We start from the raw sequence: 18,301 nt of genomic DNA on the forward strand, positions 1-18,301 counted from the left end.
TGGTCAACTTCCTGTAATTGTAGGGTGTCTCTAGCATTGTGTACCTTCCTGTCTTTTGTTTCAGTATGTCTTTATTTAAAGTGGAAATAAAAATAGATGTCAGATGGCTGGAAATAGAAATGAATATTTGGCATCTGAGCACAAATGTGTCCATAATACTAAACAACTTAATCCCAAAGGACCCTAAAATGTTTACAAACTGTGGTTCAAAATTTGTCACTTACAAGTAATTCTGTTGAAGTCCATAGGAGTACTTGTATACAAAAAGTGAACTGGATTTGGGCCTGTGTACATACTTAGGCCTGGTCTACACTATGCATTTAAACCGATTTTAGCAGCGTTAAACCGATTTAACACTGTACCCGTCCACACTACGAGGCCCTTTATATCGATATAAAGGGCTCTTTAAATCGGTTTCTGTACTCCTCCCCAACGAGAGGAGCAGCGCTAAAATCGGTATTACCATATCGGATTAGGGTTAGTGTGGCCGCAAATCGACGGTATTGGCCTCCGGGCGGTATCCCACAGTGCACCACTGTAACCACTCTGGACAGCAATCTCAGCTCGGATGCAGTGGCCAGGTAAACAGGAAAAGCCCCGCGAAATTTTGATTTTCATTTCCTGTTTGCCCAGCGTGGAGCTCTGATCAGCACAGGTGGCAATGCAGTCCCAAATCCAAAAAGAGCTCCAGCATGGACCGTACGGGAGATACTGAATCTGATTGCTGTATGGGGAGACAAATCTGTTCTATCAAAGCTCCGTTACAGAAGACAAAATGCCAAAGTGTTTGAAAAAAAAATCTACAGGCTACACAGTGCTGCGTGACAAGCGTAACAGGAACCCAGAGACTCAAATGAACGCTCATGGAGGGAGGGAGGGGGTACTGAGGACTCCAGCTATCCCACAGTCCCCAGCAGTCTCCGAAATGTATTTGCATTCTTGGCTGAGCTCCCAATGCCTGTAGGGTCAAACACATTGTCCGGCGTGGTTCGTCAATTTACTCCCCCCGCCACCACGTGAAAGAAAAGGGAAAGAAATCATTTCTTGGCTTCTTTCAATGTCACCCTATGTCTACTGAATGCTGCTGGTAGACACGATGCTGCAGCAGTGAAGAGAAGTATCCGCTCCTCTCCCCTCCCCGGTGGCAGACGGTGCAGTAGGACTGGTAACCGTCCTTCTTATCAACCCGTGAGTGCTCCTGGCTGGCTTCAGGTGAGGCTGGTCGGGGGAGCCTGGGTGAAAATAGGAATGACTCCCGGTCATTCTCAGTAGATGGTACAGAACGGTTGGTAACCATCTTCATCATAGCAACTGGGGGCTGAGCTTCAATCAGCCCCCTCCCTTTCATGTGAAAAGAAAAGATTCTGTACTTCCTGGACTATCATAGCAGTGGGATGCTGGGCTCCTCTCCCCCACACTGCTTAATGTCCTGCCTGGACTATCATAGCACCCGGAGGCTGTCTTCCCCTCATTTTATGTCATTAAAAACTCAGTGTTTCTTATTCCTGCATTCTTTATTACTTCATGACACAAATGGGGGGGGGACACTGCCACGGTAGCCCAGGAAGGTTGAGGGAGAAGGGAAGCAATGGGTGGGGTTGTTGCAGGGGCATCCCCCCATGAATGGCAAGCAGCTCATCATTTCTGCGGGATCTGACACAGAGCAGCTGTACTCTCTGATGCACTGCTTCTTTAGTACATTTGCCCCATATTCTAGACAGGACTGACTCTATTTTTAGAAGCCATAAAGGAGGGATTGACTCAGGGAGTTATTCCCAGTTTTGCTTTTGCACCCCCGGCCGATCTCAGCCAGGGACACCCATGATAGCAGCAGACAGCACAGAAGGACAAGTAACCGTCATCTCATTGCCAAATTACAGTGGCAGCAGACGGTACAGAACGGCTGGTAACCATCTCTGCTATCATGCAAAAGCAAATGAATGCTGCTGTGTCCGCCTCTGTCCGCGGCATCCAGTACACATACAGTGACTGTAAAAAAAAAAAAAAAAAAAGACAGCTGAACGGGCTCCATGGTCTGCCAGGGCAATCCAGGGAAAAAGGGCACGAAATGATTGTCTGCCATTGCTTTCCCGGAGGAAGGAATGACTGACGACATTTACCCAGAACCACCCTCAACAATGATTTTTGCCCCATCAGCCACTGGGCTCTCAACCCAGAATTCTAAGGGGCGGGGGAGACTGCGGGAACTATGGGATAGCTATGGAATAGCTACCCACAGTGCAACGCTCTGGAAATCGACGCTAGCCTCGGACCATGGACGCACACCGCCGAATTAATGTGCTTAGTGTGGTCGTGTGCACTCGACTTTATACAATCTGTTTTATAAAACCAGTTTATGTAAAATCGGAATAATCCCGTAGTGTAGACGTACCCTTACTTACTACAGGACTGTAATGCAGCTGCCAAACAGCGAAGAGCACAAGTGAAAAGAAGGAAAGTTTTGGCTAAGGACACTGGGGTATACTCTTCCCAAAAGCACAAGTGGATCTGTTAATAGTTTAGCCAAACAGATGGGACCATAGTGCTAGAAGCTTTACAAATACATAGGAAGACGCAACCCTTGTCCCAAAGCACTTTCAGCGTAATGAAAGGCAAGATGTGGTAAGGGTGTGTAGCCACCAGGAGGGATGTGGGACAGAGAAACAAAGTAACAGAAATAAGAATATACATTTAGATAGGCTTGATGCATAACTTGATTGTTCTAAGTCATTTCACCTTATGTTTTTATCAGAAAGAAACATTTGCAGTCCCCACTGGCCCTTTACCTAGCCATTATGAATTGGTGATCTTTTGTTGGCATCACAATAGAAGTAGATCTTGAAGAGAGATCTGAAGAAGGAAAGGACAGTGGTTTTATCATCTAGTTCAAAGTAGGTGTTCCATGCATAACGGTGACAGAGAAGAAACCATGAATATGATGGTAGGAGAAGCAGATCAATCAAAGGTCAAGCCTGGCATCATTGGTAGAGTGGACGAGGCTACAGGGGTGGGAGACCTCTAAAAAGAGTGAATCAGTAGGGAGGAGCAGAGTTGTAAGGGCCTTATAGGTGAGTACTCGATGATTGAATTCAGTGCAGCAGAAAATGGGAGCCAGTGCAGGAATTCAGAGAGGGGATGTGTTCAGAACCATGATCAAGGAAAACCATTTTAGCAGCTGCATTTTGAATGGACTGGAGGAGGGGTGATGTCTGGTGCTAGGGAGGCCAGAGAGGAGATGTTTTCAGTAGTCAGGATGGGAGACAATGGTCTGGGAAGGAGTTCTAGCAGTGTGGACAGAAAGAGAAGGTTGGACTTGATAGGTGTTCAATCTACCTTCGTAGTCTAGATAGGATTTTGTTTGAAAACGTTTTCCCAACCTCTTTTCCTAATCTAGTCATACCCTTATGGAGGAAGAAGCAGCACGATGTGGACACAGCTTGCATGTGCAGTGCAAACAAGAGGGAGGAGTCTGATATGATCAGGCCGGCTCTACTGTTTTTGCCACCCCAGGCAGCACGCTGAATTGCCACCGTGGATGGCAGGGGCACTCCGTGTGCCATTAGGGTGGCTCGCGCGTTTTCGGGGCAGCAATTTGGCAGCAGCTTCTGCCTTCAGCCAGAAGACAGAAGCTGCGCTGCCGCGGACAGCTTCGCATAGAAGCTGCTACTGAATTGCTGCTTCTGTGGAAACACGCGTGCCACCCTAACAGCACACAGACTGCCCCCGCCATCCATGGTTGCAATTCGGCACGCTGCCTGGGGGCAAAAACACACTGACTGCCGCCCCTTGCAGATTGCCGCCCCAAGCACCTGTTTGGAATGTTGGTGCCTGGAGCTGGCCCTCGATACGACACCCAGGTTGCAGGCCCTAGTGGCAAAGAGGTTAATGATGCATTCAACTATGATAGAGAAAGAGGGGAACTGGGAGGGTTGGAAAGTGAGCTTTGAGGCTTAATCCATTATGCCATCCACTCTGACCACTGGCTTTCTATGTAACTAATGAATATTGCATGTGCCTGCCTCCTTATCTATACAATGACTATATTCAGTGAATTAATCTCCTAAGAAAGAGACCATGAGAACATGTAAGGAAATATGTTACTGTTTGTATTTAAAACACCTCTCCCTTATTTCTTTCACACAGATACAGAATTTCTCCTGCAAGTATCTGGTTCTGCAGAGATTTAATAGAAGACTGCACAAGCAACATCTAGAACCAAAACTCTCACTAAGCCTGGAGAGTACACGGCACTGACGTATGGACCACTATACCCGAATATGGGATACTTCAGAGATGGAGGAGGTAAATCAACTGGAGGTGACAAACTGTTATTGCTGTGCCCTTTTTACCCCATCTAATTTAATAGATCCAAGGTTTTATTCAGAATCATGATAATCAATAAACAAGGGTGGTCCTAGACTAACTGCCAGCAGCTGGCACCGTAGGCAAACCATGCAATCGACACCTCCACCCCCAAACCCCAATGGTAGATCTAGGCTGAGGTTTTTCATAAACTGGAAAACATTTTGCCCCTTTTTTCCTTTTAATGTTTTTTAACCTTTAAAAAAAAAAACAGAGGCTAAATTATTCGGTTTGTCCATCTATCTGTCCAACCAATGTTTCTGAGATCAATTAAAATAGAGACATGAAATTTTCAGAATCGATTTGTACATGACAGCTCGTCATATTTCAGTCCAATTTCAAATAAAAATGCATTAAAAATATTAATTATAATTTTTAGTATTACAAATCTAAAATCATGCATTACGCTATCCTGCTTTAACTGACATTACCACCACATCCAATATAGAAAGAAATAAGAAAACTCTTCAATGAACTTTAACTTCATTTACAAAACACTCTGAATAAAAAACATTCTGTGCTCTTAAAACATGACTTCTCTTGCTTTAAGTTTTGAAAATTCAATCTCTAGTTCTTTTAGATCCAGTTTTCCAGCTATTTCAAGCTCTATTGACATTGTGGCAAGTCCAACAAGTCTCTCTTGCACCATTGTTGAACGCAGATATGTTGTTATTATCAATTTTAAACTTTGAGAAGCTCCGTTTCCCCACTAGCTACAGAAACTGGCAAAGTTAAAAGAATGCTTAGCGCTATAAAAATGTTTGGAAAACTGTCTGAGAGTTTATTTTTGCAAACAAACTTCAGTACTTCTTCAGAAGTGGAGTGTTGTCTTGAAAAAGCCTGAAGCTCACTACACAAATCTGTAGCATCAATGTCTTTTGAATTTTCATGAGTCAGTGCCAACTCCAGTTTTATACAAAATTCTCTTATCTGTTTTGCTGTTTTCTTTTGAAAGCTGTGGATATCATATAGAAAGCCAAATACTGACTCTACTGCTGTATCTGTTGTAATCTTTCATCAACCGAGTGAATAGCAGTATCAAGGACATCACCGGCAAGGAGGTTTGGACCTGCTGCCTTGGCCTACCCCCGGGCTGCCCTCTGCAACCCCTAGTACCCTTTGGCCTTCTGCTAGGCTGCAGCCTGGGGCTTTCCAGACTGGAGCTCCCCAGCTCCTCTGCCTTTCCCCAGCCCTGCTTCACTCAGGTACCCTGTCTCTAGCTTCCTGCAGCCAGGCCCTTCTCCCTCTACAGGAAGAGGAAGACTGCTTGGGCCTCTGGCTCACAGCCTTTTATAGGGGCCAGTTGGGCCTGATTGGGGCATGGCCACAGCTGAGCCTACTTTCCCCAATCAGCCTAGGCTTCTTGCCCCAGCCACAGCCCTCTCCTGGGCTGTTTCAAGCCCCACAGGGCAGGAGAGAGTAATCACTCCGCTACAACCACAAAATGAGTGAAGTCACAAATTTGAACTTGGAAAAGCCATTTGCAAGAGCTTCTGCATCTGAACGTGCCATGTTGCCAGATGATCCAGTAAAGGTAGTATCATCAGAAATTTCAATTAGAGTATCATAAATGCTTCCAAGTTGATAGCGAAGAGGCTTCAAAGCATCAATGCGACTCTCCAATCTTGTCTGACAAAGTGGTTTCACGGTTAGAGAATTCACATGGTGATCAGAATCTCCCAATGGCGTGTTGAGCCTGAGAAAAACACATAAACACATTGCACTAGGTCAAAGAAACTGCTTGCCTCCAAACAGCATCTAGCAGCATCATTGACAACCAAATTCAGAGAATGCGCACTGCAAGGAACAAAAAAGGCCCTAGGATTGATTTCCATCATTTTCCTTTGCACACCATTGTCTTTATCCTTCATATTACTCCCATTGTCATAGCCTTGGCCACATAAGTTTTCAACAGATAATGACATTGTTACAAGCACTTGTAGAATAGTTTCGGTCATAAATGCTCCAGTTGCCTCCTTCAGTGGTACGAAACCCAAAAAATGTTCCTTTATGAGCATTTCAACATTATCTTCATCTGCAGACTTTTCCATATCCACAAAACGAATGATCATCATCATTTTGTTCAACATGACTCACATATGGTGTACAGTCCAGTATTATTGAAAAGTATTTTGCAGAATGGGCAGCTTCTACAATTTTCTTTTTAATGGCATTTGCTAGGATTTGAATCAGTTCATTCTGCATATTTTTTCCTATGTAGTGAACCTGTATTTCATGATCAGTTATTTTACATAGATGCTTCTTCATGACTGGATCAAACAAAGGTAGGTATTCAGCAGATTTTAAAAAGTTTCCATTACCTGGAGTGTATAATTTTTCATTTCTGCCGCAGCCACAGAATGCTAAATTTTGCCCACCGAAAACTCTCACAAAAGCAATCACACGCTCTAATATTTGTTGCCAATATTCTTCTTTTTCCTCGATCACATGTACATGGATTTTCCTTTTTTCAATAGTAATTCAAGTTCTTTCCAATTCTGAAACATTCCAAATGTTCTATACCTCTTTCATATGAAGGGAGAATTGAAGATATGTTTTTCCAGTCCTTCGAACCATTTTCAGTAAGTGATGTACCAATTGCTTGATTTCTAAACAACTTGCAGCAAAAGCAAAACACAGAGTCCTTCGACACTGAATACTGTAACCAGTTTCGATGAATTTCTTCCCCATTCATGAGTTTCCTCTTGTAATACTGAGCAGAATTTTTTTTTTATTTCCATCCTTAGGGAAGGGAAATTCATGAACTTGTTCGGGTCCATGTTCCAAAAAAATTTGCCACACACTGTCATCACATCTGGGCCATGAAGCTGGGTCCCCATGCTGTAATTTGTTTGTAACGTCCTCATCCTTTCTTCCTTCTACTTCATTTACTTCAATTTCTGCATGTGTCTCTGAAGGTGAATACATTTTCTCCACTTCCATATCAGTCTGATGCTGTGAGCTGCCTTCATCTAGAAGTAAGTTTCCATCATCTTGAGTTTCCAAACTGCTTTTTTGTGGATGTGAGCTACCCTCATCTCAAAGTAATATACCTTCATCTGGATGTTCCAAACGGCTGCAAGTAAAATTCCTACATCTGGATGCTATGAACTGCTTCCATCTTTATTTGGATTAAAGAGAAGATATTTCAGGAAGGATCCCGGCTGTTTTGCTTGGTCGTTTTCCTTCTCAGCCTTTGGTTTACGATACTCAGCTCCTGAGGGTTTTCTTTTTCCTCTTTCTGCCATGGGGCATTTGAATAGTGTTATGTACTGTGCTCCCAACTGCAAGCATTATAGCGTTAAGGATGGCTGACACACCACATGGTTGGCAGTTTAAACCACATTACAGCCATCCCAACACGTCTTTTCACTGCTTAAAGGTTCAGTGATTAGTAACATACACTCACTTACCTATTAAAAGAGTTAGTTACAGTGTTTACACGGAAACAAAATGACCTTTTTCGATGTTGTAGCCCAACGCCAGTTGTTTGGAAAGTAACCCCCTTCCTCATGGTTACCCGCTTGGAGTGTGACATCATCACTTTTGTAGTCTATTAAACGTTAACACTGTTACTTTTCTTTTATGGACCTTATTTAGTACATGTGAACCAGTTATAACAAAAGTTCATAATTATACAGCCCGATAACGCCAAGGTTTAATAACGCTTAAAGATAGTCACATTTTGGATTTATAATGCTGAAAGACATTATTCTTTATTCTTTGGCACCAAGAAACACAATTTTCCACAGTATTCGTTCAGTTCTTCACCATCTACCTGCGACATGTGTTAAAATGACCATTGGACATGTATCAACTCGCGATTATCTCCGCTCTACATGAATTTCCGGCTATGCATCCTTGATGTATATTCAAATTAGGTGTCACTAGCATTGCAGCTCTTGCCGCTGGCAGATGTTTTTCATGGTGGCTGAGTTATTGCTTATCAAAATTGAAGAGTGGGTCATCTTGATGCTATGTCACAAATTGGAAAAAAAAATTTGCTAAAATATTTATTTTGCAGTAAATAAAAGATTTCACATATTAATAAATGCTCAGAAATGTAGAGAAATGAATTATAATACATATTCCCTCCGTACACGCACGGGTATTGAAATAATGACGTTTGTCATTTTATTTGTATTTTTTTCATTTTTTTTCATTTTTTTTATTTTTTAATTTTATTTTTTTCCTCAAATTTGGCGCCCCATTTAACTTATCACCCTAGGTGACTGCCTAGTTCGCCTATATGGACAGGTCAATAAAGCCCTGAAGTTTCAGTTAGGAAATGAGCAGCAGATGGAAACAGAGTTATGTGGTTGTAGAGAGCAGTATATTAATTTCAGTGTTGTTTGTTCTGTATGTCTTTTTAGTTCCATTGTTTAGATTTGAAGGGGAGAGCAAGGAGCAATGCTCAAAAGAAAATTGTAAAGAATGGAGAGCTCTGATATGATGGTGCATAATGTTGTGTTCAGCTCTGGAGCTGATGGTACATGGAGGTAATAAAGTTATACAGGATGGGTAGAATGAATGCTACAAAATAGATTCAAAGGGGCACGCTGATAAGTAATGAATTCTTACTACACTTTAATGTTCTCCACTTTGTTCCAGTGAAGTAGAAGAAGATGCTGCTTCTGGTTGAACTCCAAGAAAAAGAAAGGGTGAGGTCCCAATCCAACTGAAATATTAGAGTCTTTCTGTTGACTTCAAGGGTAGTTGGACTGAGCACTAAATCCTGCTTTTAGTTACTTCAGCAAAACTCCATTGACTTAAATGGATTTACATCATTGTAACTGAGAACAAAATTGGGCTTAGTGTGCTCATTCTGATTCACAGCCTGTGAGTGCCTTCTCCAGGTCCATTTTAAGAATGGAGTGACCTGGGGAGGAAGTTAAGGAATCCAAATGCAAGATTCTGGATTCCCTGACATTTTGAAGCCCTCTTATTTTTCTAAGATTGTCACCTGGAAAATCTCTCAAAATGCTGGATTTCTGAATGGTTGGCCAGCGCGTAAACTATTTACTTCCAGCTGAAACATCCCATGGAAGAGTTCAACCTGTGTGGTTTCTTTCTTTCTTTCTTTCTTTCTTTCTTTCTTTCTTTCTACTATAATAGAAACCACAAAATAGTGTAATGGTTGATTATCAGTTGCTCTCTATTATTGATTCCGACTGTCTTAGGGGACAAGAAGGTAGTGTTAGCATATGGCTCAGCTTTGCTTTGTGGTTCTGGGCTGGTCCCTACACCTACACAATTCACAAGATGATACTTTAATGTTCCGATTAAACCTTTTGAACCTAAGATGCAGAGTTAATTTTGGAATTTAAATCCTGGTCTTTGAAATAGATATTTTAGAAACTATTAACTAATTCTTAGGGCAGTAGCTGTTATAGGGGCACCTAATAAAACTAATCCCTGGAACTAGCCTCTTTAGAAGTAATAAAACTAAATTATTGAATTGGCCTCTTTTGAAATCTGGGCATCTTCAAAGTGAATGAGTCAAACTAAAGACAAGCCAACTGATTGCAATTGAATGGGTGGGAGGGGCAAAGTCCTTTTTGCTTTGAACTAGTTAAGATATAAAGACAGAGCTAACTGTCAAAAGTCTGCCCAAGAGCAGAGATAGGCCCCAGATAGAGTGAAAGGTACTAATAGTGCCACTGAATAAGGGAGCCTACAATTTACTTACTAAGTTCAGCATCCTCTGGGGAATAATTGTAATAAAACTAGCACTGTTATGCAAAATTTTAGAAAGGAGAATTAAAGAAAAAATAAGGCTAGTCAAAAAGACCCTAGAATCAAAATTAGGGAAATTAAAATCCTTAGTCAGCATGGATACTACTTAACCATACCATAACAGAGTCATGGAAGGCATGCATACCCCAAGTGAAAAAGGGAAGCAGAAAGACAAGAAGAAAAACATTATGATTAAGTAGGAAGTTTCACGAGGTTATTCAGACTGAATCATCCTTTAGAAAATGGAAATCAAACCCGTGGAAGAAGAAAGGATCCTAAAGTATGGCATATAAAAATGGAAATTAGAAGGGTGTTTGAGAAGCAAACAGCCAAAGACATACTCCAGCCCCACCCCCATGCCAGCTTTGTAAGTTTATCAAAAGCAAGAAGCTCACTAGAGAATTGGTAGGTCTGCTAGATTACCAGGGAGTTAGAGGAGCAATTAAGGAGGATGAGGACTTTTCAAAGTTTTTAACAATTTCTTTGCTGTGGTTTTCACCACAGTGAATGTGTTTGTGCGTGCTGCTGATTGGAGTATTAATAATTACTTGACAGAGGAGGCCTATAGAGAAGGAAACAGTATGTTGGAAATTACTCTTTAAATGGGTACTTGTATCAGTGGCTGGTTTGGGTCTCAAACCATGAATAAGCTCCCCGCCCCCGTAACTCAACTTTGCAAGCAAAAGGAGAAACTGCTTGCTTCACCACCAGAAAACTTTTCCTTTTTCAGTAGTATGCTAGCCCATGAAGATGTCTTTTAATATTACAATATGTTTGTGTAGGACTCGATAATAGGATGTTATTTTGGGATGGAGGAGGAAATCTGGTTTGGATGCCTTAGTAGAGCAGGGGAGAGGTTGGAGAACACAGTTCTTCCTCAAAAAGGAAGGAAGAAGGTGGAGAAATGAGCAAAGTCCCTTTTCCCTCTCTTCTAGCAATACACACCTGGCTATCCCTTCTTGGGTCAGTAGTGAGATGAGAGGGTTGGAGGACTGTTGGCTCTCTTGTTGTTTTCTGGGGGAAATGCTCTCCAAAAATCTGAGCAATTTGTAGATTATTAGATTTTTGAGAGAAAAAGAAACTTATTGCAAAGAACAAGAAACCCAGAAATTCAGGAAATTTGTTCAAGCCTTGCGTGGTTCCAAAGTCTGAACAGTCACTGCACGTCTGGGGCTAAATCCTTGGTCTGGCTAAATCTGCTTGCTATTCTGGCAGCACAAAGCGGATTTAAAGCTGGTTTATGAAATCAGATCAGTCCTCCCACTGCATAGAGGGATCCTCCAGTGCCCTAAAACTAGTGTAGTTTTATGCTGTTCCCTCACAGTCCAACATATATGGGGTATAACTAGGAGAAAAGGGGTTATGGCCAGAGCATTGCTTCACTTGTGCAGTCCATGGTGGTTGGATTGCCCCCTGGAGGCTGTTGCAGCCAGCACAACGAAGAGCCACCCTAAGGCCACTCTATGTTGGTCATTGGTGACAGCCTGGCTGTTCAAGGATCAGGGTGCTATAAAGACTTAGTGTCATGTTTGTGCTGTTCTTCCCCAAGTTGTGCTGGTGGCAGAAGGGACAGTCCTAAGGATCTGGCCTGCAGTATCTGGTACTTTGTTTTATAAAGTACTTTGGGATATCCAGGGTATGAAAGGCACTATATAAAACCAGATTGGTCCACATGAATGCACAAGAAGTATACTGAACAGTAGGGAAATTAGAAGCATGTGTATATAGAGTAGGCTAAAACATTGCTGCAAAATAAAAAGCAGTGGGGGCTAAGCATCAAGGACTAAAAAATGAAAGAGAGGATAAATCAGAAATGGAGGAAAGAGTATCTGGAAGAGAGACACTGAGGGGAAGGGTGGGGCTCATAACTGAAAATAACAAAGATGCCTAGTAAGTAGCAGAGATTTGTTCTATGGAAGATCAGGTGACAAGGGAGAGCAAGGACCAAACTAAACTAAGGCAGGAGGATGGAGATGTTTAAATGCTGGATTTATTTTTTAAACTCCCAAAATACAACAGCTAGCACAAGTAAGAAACACTAACAAATGTTACTGTATAAGGTGTTTTTGTATTGTTTTGTTTTTTTTTTAACCTGAGAATGGAAAGCAAACAAGATGGTGCATGTGTATGTAATTCCTGGCTCACTTAAATTTGACTGAGACAAAAAGCTGAAGAATCTGTAAGTCCCTTTCAGGTGTGATTCTGTCTTTCAAATCTCACTGGAGTCTCTTGATAGGTATATCTCCATATAATAATCTCATAGAACTGGAAGGGACCTTGAAAGGTCATTGAGTCCAGTCCCCTGACTTCACAGCAGGACCAAGTACTGTCCTTGGCAGATTTTTTGCCCCAGATCCCTAAATGGCTCCTTCAAGGATTGAACTCGCAATCCTGGGTTTAGCAGGCCAATGCTCAAACCACTGAGCTATACTTCCCCCAATAATTGTAATGTGTGACATCTTGGTGCTGCTCCAATTTTATCAATATCTTACAAGGGCTGAAATCCACTAATTTGACCAAAGACATTTAAAAAGGAAAATCTGTCCAGCAGTTTGGAGTTTCACAAAACCACTGATTTTTATCCTCTTTTGAAAACAATTGGTTTTTATTACAAAGAAATTACTGAGTGGAGCATGTCAGTGAGTGACAGCATGTTCACTGTTGTGATGTAACAGTGGTATAGTAGTGACCACTGTTTTTATAGTGATGTAAAGATTTCCAGGTTATATTAGCCTCCTGGTTTCAGTCAGCCATCATATTCTGAAAAATACTAATTTGGAGGTAGTTGGATTTTTCCTGTCATTGAGGTGGATTCTGGTCTCCCAGCCATGTAAATTGATAGGAGCTCCACTGATGTCGGTTGAGTTACCTATAGTCAGACTGAAATGTAACAATGACTTTTCTTTATATCTGCTGAAAATCTGAAAAATATCGACAACGTTTTTTTAAAATGGTGCAAATGAGAGGAGAATCAGGCCTTTGGACTCTAGTCAAAGAGAATTTTTTTGGAAAGTTTGAACAAAACATTTAATCCATTTGTGAATATGAGGAGAGAGGAAAAAATATTTTTTGCTCCCTTCTTTTGAACAGCTCTACAGCCTAAGTGGTGTGTGCTAAAATCTGGCATGGAAATAGCCCTAATTGTGGGGAAATACCTTAGAGTTTTTGGCTTTGATTTGACCCAATTATGAGCCTTAGAAAATCACATACAGAGCATGCACTTTAGGTCTGTTTTTAAAGCTTGTAAAGGCTGCAGCAGAGGGAAGATTTGCTGTAAATGCAGGCATGCATAGGCCAATTAGGTAGTAAAAACTAGTGAGAGATATTGCTGTGAAGAGATGGGGACACCTAGAACTGCAGAAAGGGCTGCAGACCTTGTAAGATTCATAGGAGTTGAGGGAAGATTCTTAAACACTCTGTAATGTCTCACTGTGCACAAGGGCTCCTAGGAGCTCTTGCCACTGCTCTTACAGATACTGTAAGTCCCATCGGGGCAGAAGAGAGGTTCTGTGGTTCTTGTAAGGAGTGGAGGAGGCGAGACAGGTTTCCTGTGCGCTTTGTAATGTGAATCGGAAAGAGTTCCACTCTGACACACCTTAGCAGCTCCATAGTTTATACGGCTCACAGGATGGGGATTTCATCCTGGGTACCTCCTCAAGTGCATAGACTAGAATAATCCAGCAAAGAATCCTGTGGCACCTTATAGACTAACGGATGTTTTGAAGCATGAGCTTTCGTGGGTGAATACCCACTTCGTCAGATGCATGTAGTGGAAATTTCCAGGGGAAGGTGTATATATATGCAAGCAAGAAGCAAGCTAGAGATAACAAGGTTAGTTCAATCAGGGAGGATGAGGCCCTGTTCTAGCAGTTGAGGTGTGAAAACCAAGGGAGGAGAAACTGGTTTTGTAGTTGGCGAGCCATTCACAGTCTTTGTTTAATCCTCAGCTGATGGTGTCAAATTTGCAGATGAACTGAAGCTCAGCAGTTTCTCTTTGAAAGTTTCTCTTTCTTTGCTGCTTTTACAGATCCAGACTAGCATGGCTACTCCTCTGATACTAGAATATTCCAATGTTTCTAGACAAATGGTTACAGATTATGAAGTTTACCAGTGTTGGTTTCCCCTTTTTTGTTTTGTTTTGTTTTGTTTTTTGTTTTTGCAAGCAGCATTGTTTCAAAGTCTTGGCCAGTGAAACTCCTTATGCATGCACAGTAGCACAAGATGCTACACATGCAGGAAAAGTATATCCTATTATATTGTGTACACTGAGACACAGTACTTGCCCATGTAACTGTAGTCTCTATCACATAAATATGCACTAGTTGTAGAGTTAAGGTTGCATGTTCATTCTTAACTTTGGTATTTCCTGATTTAGAGCTCTTAACTATGCAACCTTAATGTTCTGTTTGTGTAGGGAATATATATTGTATTTCCTTTGGCATTTTACAATCATGCTGGGGAAAATAATGACTTTAAGGCTTCTGCTACCTCCTAGCTTCACAAGAAGGGTTGAACTGCTCAAGGCCAGTTTTAGGGGCAGGTGAGTTGGGGGATTGCCCTGCATGCCAGCTTTCAGGGGGATGCCACACTGCTTTTTTCTTTTTGGTCTATTGTTTCAGAAGTGACGGCTCCAATATGTTTTTCTGCCATGACTGGCAAAACCCTTAGTCCTGGCCCTGAATCTAGTGGGGCTCATAGGACCTAGTTTGATGTAGTCATTTACATCTCGCAAATTGATTGTAAAGTGGGTGTAAAACCTACCATTCTACTTTGGTAGCATTTTACCCTGACCTTACGCAGGTGTAAATGACTCAGTAAGGTTCCAAGCATTGGAGAATAAGCACCATAGTCTGTAGTACGTGCTCACTGTCTGGAATTGAAATGATGGAAGCAGTTCTTTCCTTTCCTGTAAGCTAATTTTCATTTTGATTAATACACTTAGTGGCTTGAAAACTGTGTAATTTTTGATCCCAGCAGTTTTTTCCAGTTGATCCATTGTGTGTGTACTGGGTGTCATTCATCTGAAAGGTTTCAGAGGGGTAACCCTGTTAGTCTGTATCAGCAAAAAGGATGAGGAGTCCTTGTGGCACCTTAGAAACTAACAAATTTATTTTGGACATAAGCTTTTGTGGGCTAAAACCTACTTCATCCAGATGCATGCAGTGGAAAATACAGTAGGAAGATATATACACACACACAGAGAGAATATGAAAAAATGGAGGTTGCCATGCCAACTCTAATGAGACTAATAAATTAAGGTGGGCTATTATCAGCAACAGGAAAAAGAACTTTTGTAGTGATAATCAAGATGGCCCATTTCAAACAGTTGACAAGAAGGTGTGAGTAAGAGTAGGGGGGGAAATTACCCAGCCACTCCCAGTCTTTATTCAAGCCTAATTTAATGGTATCCAATTTGCAAATTAATTCCAGTTCTGCACTTTCTCGTTGGAGTCTGTTTTTGAAGTTTTTTGTTGAAGAATTGTGACTTTTAGGTCTGTAATTGAGTGTCCAGGGAGGTTGAAGTGTTCTCCGACTGGTTTTTGAATGTTATAATTCTTGACATCTGATTTGTGTCCATTTATTCTTTGGCACAGAGACTGTCCGGTTTGGCCAGTGTACATGGCAGAGGGGCATTGCAGGCATATGATGGCATATGTCACATTGGTAGATGTGCAGGTGAACGAGCCCCTGATGGTGTGGCTGATGTCATTAGGTCCTGTGATGGTGTCCCTTGAATAGATATGTGGATAGAGTTGGCAACGGGCTTTGTTGCAATGATAGGTTCCTGTGTTAGTGTTTTTGTTGTGTGGCGTGTGGTTGCTGGTACAGCTGCACCGATGTAGCACTTCTGGTATAGATCTGCTCTAAGACAGCGTAAAGGGGCCTGCCAAGTTGGTCTAAAACACTACCTTTCTGGTGTAAATGACCACATAATTAAGTGAAGGGCAACAGAGAATCAGGTCTGTACTGTATTAAAGGAATGCTAGTGAATGACTTTATGTATAGTAGGATGGTGATACTACTAAAGGGGAGTACATAATAGCCACAGCCAATAAATCACTAAAATTCTGTATAAAATGTAAAGGTTTGTGTTTTGCTTTTTATAATGTGTGCATTCTAGTTCACTTGTGAGTCATCTTTTGTGCACATTTATTTAACTTTCTTTTAAAATGGTTTAAATCTCAGGAATTCTACAGAACTCTCTCTCTAACCAAGACTTCCCTGCATGTGCTGCTTTGCAATCTGGTCTACTTGTTCTCTCCCTGTGTGCACACGCTTTCTGGCTGTTTGGTTCCCTTCTCTCCTGCAGATGCTGTCTAGCCACTAAGTACCCTTCATCTACTGCCTGGAGTCTGGCTACCTTGTTCCTTTTTCCCTTGTTCTCCTGGACATTCTTCTGCTAGTGGCTGGTCGTTCTGGTCCCTGAAGATGGTCCTCTTTCCTCTCCTGTTAGGCAGGAGTGGCCCCTGTTAGTCAGCAAGGTTGGTTCCTCCTTGTTTTCAGGTACTGTTGCAGGTGTTTTGACTTGTCTTTTCGATGAAGAACCTGGATGCTAGCTATAGCAACAACTAAAAATGAGGAGGGGTCAGCACTATGTAACTGTCTTAGTTCTCTGTGGACCATCCGTAAGTGCTCCATGAACCACACCAGTGATCCATGGTTCACAGCTTTGGAACTTTCCAGGGTTAACTATATTTTATAGTGTCACACAGTGAAAAGGATGAGTTTGTATTCACAAATGGATTTATAGTTCATTCTCCTTGCAAGGGTGAAAGAATGCACAAAGAGAGGCATTAGCAGAAACATATATAATTTATACAGCAGAAGTGGCAGAAACACATAAGGCTTGTCTTCACTAGAAAATGTTATCATGTTTGAACACAATTATGGAGAGTCAAATTAGCTAACACATTGCTGACCAGCCAGTGTAGACCATGGCAAATCTTGTTTACCTAATCATTATTAAACCTTGCTAAACTACAAAATAGTAGTTGTAGTAACCCAAGCTGCAGTTGGTTCAGAATAGTTATTCTTTTCTGTATTACCATCAGGCCATGAGATCTTTATGGATCGTCCTTTATATTAATCAGAGCCTGGATCCTTTTGGTATTGTATATGCATTCTGATCTCTGCTTCTCATCTTGAATAGGTTATCAGATACCACAGTGATGGAGGACTTATAATTTCCTAGATAGGCAGAAGAGAAATCTTCCCTGTGCCACTTTAGTGTTCGTATACTGGGTAGGTCTTTACATACTTAAATTTAGCAGACACTGACTGGGTGGTAACTAGAAGGCTAAAATAAAATGAGTTTATTTTTCTATTTTTAAAGTTAATTGCAAGAACAACATTTACAATTGTCTGTCTCTACTAACCTCTGAAGGTTATCTACTAGAGCAGAGAATAAAAATGGGCACCTGTGTTAGATTTCTAGCCTGTACAGTGGCCACGAGTGAAATGTTTCCTTCTCTTGAAAAATTCTACTAGTTTGAGAGAGATTCCTTGTACTTAATATGGAGAATACCACTGGAACCCATCATCTCTCAACATAGAAGTTTAAGGCTGAGAATTTTAAAGCTGGCTAGGGGATTTGGACACTCAGTTTTTAACTAGGCATCCAGATCCCTTAGTTGGCTTTAAAATGTATTTCAAAATGTGATCATTGTTAGATAATATTGGATAGAGGGCTTAATCCCACCAGGTGTTGATCTCCCTCAATTCCATTGACTTCAGGATCTAGGACTGGATTCAGCAGAATACTTACGCCTGGGCTTAAGTTCCATTGGGTGTTAAGCACATAATTAACTTTAAGCACGTATTTAAATTCTTTGCTAAATTGGGGCCTTAGGTAGGGACAAATGTCAGATCAAATGAGTTTGTTGTTCCAGGCTCCATGTTAAATTTTGATTAGGCTTGGTCACGGTCATTTTAATTTTTTCCTAGCTACTAAACTGGTGTGGGGAAATAACTTTAAAAACTAAAAAGAATGATTTAAAATGATTTAAGGAGATAGGTAAACAAAAGTCTAATTAAAGTCTCAGTTCTGATCAAGTAAACATTAAAGATTTCCAGATAAGACTATTGTATTTTTATCTTGTTTTCCATTTCCCCTCTTTCCTACAAAGCGACAACTCTTATTGTGGAATCTAACTTCTTCCTCAAGCTGATCCTGACACTTCCCCTCAGGATCAGCTGACTGAGG

General features: G+C 41.4%; 1 protein-coding gene across 4 annotated transcripts in view; it reads left to right on the forward strand.

The window, feature by feature from the left end:
- Positions 1-18,301, forward strand: part of RGL1 (ral guanine nucleotide dissociation stimulator like 1) — a 410,246-nt gene that overhangs the window by 27,751 nt on the left and 364,194 nt on the right. For 3 of the 4 annotated variants that reach the window (XR_007775373.1, XR_007775376.1, XM_050961415.1), the window contains exon 2: positions 4,144-4,302. Coding sequence is in view for 1 of the 4 variants with exons in the window: in XM_050961415.1 (XP_050817372.1) it covers positions 4,258-4,302 (45 nt within the window). In the remaining 3 variants the exon portion in view is untranslated. Of the gene's footprint in view, positions 1-2,775; positions 2,892-4,143; positions 4,303-18,301 lie in introns of those variants that run through there. The other variant, XR_007775374.1, reaches the window with a different exon arrangement.

This window comes from Gopherus flavomarginatus, chromosome 7, assembly GCF_025201925.1.
Source record: "Gopherus flavomarginatus isolate rGopFla2 chromosome 7, rGopFla2.mat.asm, whole genome shotgun sequence".
Lineage (NCBI taxonomy): Eukaryota > Metazoa > Chordata > Testudines > Testudinidae > Gopherus > Gopherus flavomarginatus.